The 6993-nt window shown below is 60.8% G+C and overlaps 1 protein-coding gene across 1 annotated transcript in view; it reads left to right on the top strand.

Annotated features, from left to right (window-relative positions):
• LOC144488518 (ras-interacting protein 1-like) overlaps positions 1-6993 on the top strand; it is a gene marked incomplete at its 3' end in the record, with an annotated part of 34580 nt that overhangs the window by 4585 nt on the left and 23002 nt on the right. Inside the window, exon 2 of the mRNA XM_078206565.1 lies at positions 2066-2658. Within this exon, the coding sequence (XP_078062691.1) occupies positions 2066-2658 (593 nt within the window). The remainder of the gene's footprint in view (positions 1-2065; positions 2659-6993) is intronic.

Here is a 6993-nt window from a genome sequence, read left to right as displayed (position 1 = left end):
ATTTCCCATCTGCTGCCTCCCTCCCTTCTTAAACAGCGATGTTACATTAGCTACTTTCCAGTCCTCTGGGACCCTCCCTGCCTCCAGTGATTCCTGAAAGATCACCACCAATGCCTCCACAATTTCCTCAGCGATCTCTTTTAGAACCCTGGGGTGTAGTCCATCCGGTCCAGGTGATTTATCCACCTTCAGACCTTTCAGTTTCCCCAGAACCTTCTCCTTAGTGATGGCGACGACACTCACCTGTGCCCCCTGACTCTCCTGGAGCTTTGGCATCCCACTGGTGTCTTCCACCGTGAAGACTGATGCAAAGTAACTGTTCAGTTCCTCTGCCATTTCTTTGTTTCCTATTATTCCTTCTCCAGCTTCATTTTCCCGTGGTCCAATGGCTATTTTTGCCTCTCTCTTACCTTTTATATATTGAAAAAAACTCTTCCTATCTTCTTTTATATTACTAGCTAGCTTACACTCATATTTCACCTTCTCCCCCCTTATTGCTTTTTTAGTTGCCCTCTGCTCACTTTTAAAGGCTTCCCAATCCTCTGCCTTCCCACTAATCCTCGCCACTTTTATGCTTTTTCTTTTGCTTTTCTGCTGTCCTTGACTTCCCTCATCAGCCATGGATACCTCAAGAGAGAGAGTGAGACAGAGAGAGTGAGAGAGAGAGACAGAGAGAGAGAGAGACAGAGAGAGAGAGAGTGAGAGAGAGAGCGAGAGAGACAGAGAAGAGACAGAGACAGAGTGAGAGGCAGAGAGAGAGAGAGTGAGAGAGAGAGAGTGAGAGAGAGAGAGAAGAGACAGAGACAGAGAGAGAGAGTGAGAGGCAGAGAGAGAGAGACAGAGAGAGAGAGAGAGACAGAGAGAGAGAGAGTGAGAGACACAGAGAGAGAGTGAGAGACAGGGAGAGAGAGAGAGTGAGAGACAGAGAGAGAGACAGAAACAGAGAGAGAGAGTGAGAGACAGAGAGAGAGACAGAGAGGGAGAGAGAGACAGGGAGAGAGAGAGAGAGAGTGAGAGAGAGAGAGTGAGAGAGACAGAGAAGAGACAGAGACAGAGAGAGAGAGTGAGAGGCAGAGAGAGAGAGTGAGAGGCAGAGAGAGAGAGACAGAGAGAGAGAGAGACACAGAGAGAGAGTGAGAGACAGGGAGAGAGAGAGAGTGAGAGACAGAGAGAGAGACAGAAACAGAGAGAGAGAGTGAGAAACAGAGAGACAGAAACAGAGAGAGAGAGTGAGAGACAGAGAGAGTGACAGAGAGGGAGGGAGAGAGAGAGAGAGAGTGAGAGACAGAGAGAGAGTGAGAGACAGAAAGAGAGAGAGTGAGAGACAGAGAGAGAGACAGAGAGAGAGAGACAGAGAGGGACAGAGACAGAGACAGAGAGAGAGAGACAGCGAGAGAGAGACAGAGAGAAAGAGACAGAGAGAGTGAGGGACAGAGAGAGTGAGAGACAGAGAGAGTGAGAGAGTGAGAGAGAGACAGAGACAGAGAGAGAGACAGAGAGAGACAGAGAGACAGAGAGAGAGACAGAAAGAGAGAGACAAAGAGAGAGAGACAGAGAGAGAGACAGAAAGAGAGAGACAAAGAGAGAGAGACAGAGAGAGAGAGGGACAGAGAGAGAGAGACAGAGAGAGAGACAGAAAGAGAGACAGAGAGAGAGACAGACAGAGAGAGAGAGACAGAGAGAGACAGAGACAGAGAGAGAGAGACAGCGAGAGAGAGACAGAGAGAGAGAGACAGAGAGAGTGAGGGACAGAGAGAGTGAGAGAGTGAGAGAGAGACAGAGACAGAAAGAGAGAGACAAAGAGAGAGAGACAGAGAGAGAGAGAGACAGAGAGAGAGACAGAGAGAGACAGAGAGAGAGACAGAAAGAGAGAGACAAAGAGAGAGAGACAGAGAGAGAGAGAGACAGAGAGAGAGAGCGAGAGCGGCAGACAGAGACAGAAACAGAGAGAGAGAGAGGGAGACAGATAGAGAGAGTGAGGCAGACCGAGAGACAAAGAGAGAGAGAGAGAGACGGGGAGCGGTTCTCAGTCTAACTCCCTCCTTTCCCGTTGTTGCTGAGACAGATCGACGAGTTCGGAGACGGGGAGTCGGAGCAGTGAGCCGGTGGAACTCCGCCCGTCCAGCCGCGCTCGGGTTTCACGCCAGAAGCGGGTGTCGCAGCTTTTTGCCCGTGCCCGGTGGTCGAGTGAGCGGAAGCTGACCGAGGCAGGGGACAGTGAGCGTGGCGGTCCGGGGGTGCTGGGTGAGGAGGAGGGGGGTACAGCGCTGGGAGTGGACGAGCTCTCGGTGCAGCCGGGTGCCCCGGGCATCCTGAAGATATTCGGCGAGCGTATCTGCGCCGGCGCCAACTACAAGAGCGTGCTGGCCACGGCTCGCTCGAGCGCTGGCGGGCTGGTCAAGGAGGTCCTCGCGCGCTACGCCATGGCGGAGGAGCCACCCTCAGACTTCCTGCTGTGTGAGGTGCTGGGCAGGAGTGACGGGCCAGCGGGCAGTTGGCAGCCCCAGTGTCTCAGGGTGGTGGGTAACTCCGAGAGGCCTCTGGTGCTGCAGGAGATGTGGAGACCAAGGCAGGGGCTCGCGCGACGATTCGAAATACGGCGTCGCCTGGAGGTGGAACGCAGCGCGCGCGAGGAGAGCGAGGACAACGTGACGGAAGGTGCGGCATCCCACAGACCCCCGATCCCCCAATCCCCACCCTCTCCCCATCCTCACCCTCTCCCCCAATCCCCACCCTCCCCCAATCCCCACCCTCTCCCCCAATCCCCACCCTCTCCCCCAATCCCCACCCTCTCCCCCATCCTCACCCTCTCCCCCATCCTCACCCTCTCCCCCAATCCCCACCCTCTCCCCCAATCCCCACCCTCTCCCCCAATCCCCACCCTCCCCCAATCCCCACCCTCTCCCCCAATCCCCACCCTCTCCCCCAATCCCCACCCTCTCCCCAATCCCCACCCTCTCCCCCATCCTCACCCTCTCCCCCAATCCCCACCCTCCCCCAATCCCCACCCTCTCCCCCAATCCCCACCCTCTCCCCCAATCCCCACCCTCTCCCCCATCCTCACCCTCTCCCCATCCTCACCCTCTCCCCCAATCCCCACCCTCTCCCCCAATCCCCACCCTCTCCCCCAATCCCCACCCTCTCCCCCAATCCCCACCCTCTCCCCCAATCCCCACCCTCTCCCCCAATCCCCACCCTCTCCCCCAATCCCCACCCTCTCCCCCAATCCCCACCCTCTCCCCCATCCTCACCCTCTCCCCCAATCCCCACCCTCTCCTCCAATCCCCACCCTCTCCCCGTCTCCTCAATCCCCACCCTCTCCCCGTCTCCTCAATCCCCACCCTCTCCCCAATCCCCACCCTCTCCCCAATCCCCACCCTCTCCCCAATCCCCACCCTCTCCCCCAATCCCCACCCTCTCCCCAATCCCCACCCTCTCCCCAATCCCCACCCTCTCCCCAATACCCACCCTCACCCCCAATCCCCACCCTCTCCCCGTCTCCCCCAGTCCCCACCCTCTCCCTGTCTCCCCCAATCCCCCAATCCCCACCCTCTCCCCCAATCCCCACCCTCTCCCCCAATCCCCACCCTCTCCCCCAATCCCCACCCTCTCCCCCAATCCCCACCCTCTCCCCCAATCCCCACCCTCTCCCCGTCTCCTCAATCCCCACCCTCTCCCCGTCTCCTCAATCCCCACCCTCTCCCCAATCCCCACCCTCTCCCCAATCCCCACCCTCTCCCCAATCCCCACCCTCTCCCCCAATCCCCACCCTCTCCCCAATCCCCACCCTCTCCCCAATCCCCACCCTCTCCCCAATCCCCACCCTCACCCCCAATCCCCACCCTCTCCCCGTCTCCCCCAGTCCCCACCCTCTCCGTCTCCCCCAATCCCCCAATCCCCACCCTCTCCCCCAATCCCCACCCTCTCCCCCAATCCCCACCCTCTCCCCCAATCCCCACCCTCTCCCCCAATCCCCACCCTCTCCCCAATCCCCCAATCTCCACCCTCTCCCCCAATCCCCACCCTCTCCCCCAATCCCCCAATCCCCACCCTCTCCCCCAATCCCCCAATCCCCACCCTCTCCCCCAATCCCCACCCTCTCCCCAATCCCCACCCTCTCCCCCAATCCCCACCCTCTCCCCAATCCCCACCCTCTCCCCAATCCCCACCCTCTCCCCAATCCCCACCCTCACCCCCAATCCCCACCCTCTCCCCGTCTCCCCCAGTCCCCACCCTCTCCCTGTCTCCCCCAATCCCCCAATCCCCACCCTCTCCCCCAATCCCCACCCTCCCCCCCAATCCCCACCCTCTCCCCCAATGCCCACCCTCTCCCCCAATCCCCACCCTCTCCCCCAATCCCCACCCTCTCCCCCAATCCCCCCCCTCTCCCCAATCCCCCAATCTCCACCCTCTCCCCCAATCCCCACCCTCTCCCCCAATCCCCCAATCCCCACCCTCTCCCCCAGTCCCCCAATCCCCACCCTCTCCCCCAATCCCCACCCTCTCCCCGAATCCCCACCCTCTCCCCCAATCCCCCAGTCCCCACCCTCTCCCCAATCCCCCAATCCCCACCCTCTCCCCAATCCCCCAATCCCCACCCTCTCCCCCAATCCCCACCCTCTCCCCCAATCCCCCAATCCCCACCCTCTCCCACAATCCCCAATCCCCACCCTCTCCCCAATCCCCCAATCCCCACCCTCTCCCCCAATCCCCAATCCCCACCCTCTCCCCAATCCCCAAATCCCCACCCTCTCCCCCAATCCCCACCCTCTCCCCCAATCCCCCACCCTCTCCCCCAATCCCCACCCTCTCCCCAATCCCCACCCTCTCCCCAATCCCCCAATCCCCACCCTCTCCCCCAATCCCCCAATCCCCACCCTCTCCCCCAATCCCCACCCTCTCCCCAATCCCCCAATCCCCACCCTCTCCCCCAATCCCCCAATCCCCACCCTCTCCCCAATCCCCACCCTCTCCCCCAATCCCCACCCTCTCCCCCAATCCCCACCCTCTCCCCGTCTCCCCCAATCCCCACCCTCTCCCCAATCCCCAATCCCCACCCTCTCCCCAATCCCCAATCCCCACCCTCTCCCCGTCTCCCCAATCTCCACCCTCTCCCCAATCCCCAATCCCCACCCTCTCCCCGTCTCCCCAATCCCCACCCTCTCCCCGTCTCCCACAATCCCCACCCTCTCCCCAATCCCCAATCCCCAATCCCCACCCTCTCCCCGTCTCCCCAATCCCCACCCTCTCCCCGTCTCCCCCAATCCCCACCCTCTCCCCATCTCCCCCAATCCCCACCCTCTCCCCAATCCCCAATATCCACCCTCTCCCCGTCCCCCCAATCCCCACCTCTCCCTCAATCCCCACCCTCTCCCTCAATCCCCACCCTCTCCCCGTCTCCCCCAATCCCCACCCTCTCCCCGTCCCCCCAATCCCCACCCTCTCCCCCAATCCCCACCCTCTCCCCGTCTCCCCCAATCTCCACCCTCTCCCCGTCTCCCCCAATCTCCACTCTCTCCCCGTCTCCCTCAATCCCCACCCTCTCCCCGTCTCCCTCACTCCCCACCCTCTCCCTCAATCCCCACCCTCTCCCTTTCTCCCTCAGTCCCCACCTTCTCCCCCACCCTCTCCCCGTCTCCCCCAATCCCCACCCTCTCCCCGTCTCCCTCAATCCCCACCCTCTCCCCGTCCCCCTCAATCCCCACCCTCTCCCCGTCTCCCTCAATCCCCACCCTCTCCCCATCTCCCTCACTCCCCACCCTCTCCCTCAATCCCCACCTTCTCCCCCACCCTCAATCCCCACCCTCTCCCCGTCTCCCTCAATCCCCACCCTCTCCCCGTCTCCCTCAATCCCCACCCTCTCCCCGTCTCCCCCAATCCCCACCCTCTCCCCGTCTCCCTCAATCCCCACCCTCTCCCCGTCTCCCTCAATCTCCACCCTCTCCCCGTCTCCCCCAATCTCCACCCTCTCCCCGTCTCCCCCAATCCCCACCCTCTCCCGTCTCCCCCAATCCCCACCCTCTCCCCGTCTCCCCCAATCTCCACTCTCTCCCCGTCTCCCTCAATCCCCACCCTCTCCCCGTCTCCCTCACTCCCCACCCTCTCCCTCAATCCCCACCCTCTCCCTTTCTCCCTCAGTCCCCACCTTCTCCCCCACCCTCTCCCCGTCTCCCCCAATCCCCACCCTCTCCCCGTCTCCCTCAATCCCCACCCTCTCCCCGTCCCCCTCAATCCCCACCCTCTCCCCGTCTCCCTCAATCCCCACCCTCTCCCCATCTCCCTCACTCCCCACCTTCTCCCTCAATCCCCACCTTCTCCCCCACCCTCAATCCCCACCCTCTCCCCGTCTCCCTCAATCCCCACCCTCTCCCCGTCTCCCTCAATCCCCACCCTCTCCCCGTCTCCCCCAATCCCCACCCTCTCCCCGTCTCCCTCAATCCCCACCCTCTCCCCGTCTCCCTCAATCCCCACCCTCTCCCCGTCTCCCCCAATCCCCACCCTCTCCCCATCTCCCTCAATCCCCACCCTCTCCCCGTCTCCCTCAATCCCTCATCTATCTTTCTCTCCCTCCTCCTCTCTTTCTGTCTCCCTTGGTGTCTCTCTGTCTTCATGTCTCTCCCTCTTTCTGTTTCACTCTCTCTCTTCTGGCTCACTCTCTCTCTCTAGATCTCTCTCCGTCTCTCTGTCCATCTGTCTGAAGCTTCCATATTCTCCCCATGTCTGTGTGGGTTTCCTCCCACACTCCAAAGCGGAGCGGGTCAGGTAGATTGCCATGCTTTGGGTAAATACATGGGGTAATGGGGATAGGGCCTGAGTAAGATGCTCTGTTGGAGCAGAGCGATGGGCTGAATGGCCTCCCTCTTCACTATAGGCATTGTATGATTCTTTCTCTCTCGCTCTGCCTCTCTCTCTTTCTGTCATTAGACATCCATAGAATCCCTACAGTGCAGAAGGAGGCCATTCGTCCCATCGACTCTGCACCGATCACAATCC

This window comes from Mustelus asterias, unplaced genomic scaffold, assembly GCF_964213995.1.
Source record: "Mustelus asterias unplaced genomic scaffold, sMusAst1.hap1.1 HAP1_SCAFFOLD_1628, whole genome shotgun sequence".
Classification (NCBI taxonomy): domain Eukaryota; kingdom Metazoa; phylum Chordata; class Chondrichthyes; order Carcharhiniformes; family Triakidae; genus Mustelus; species Mustelus asterias.
The sequence above is the reverse complement of the archived record's forward strand: the minus strand, read 5'-3'. Positions and strand labels throughout refer to the sequence as shown.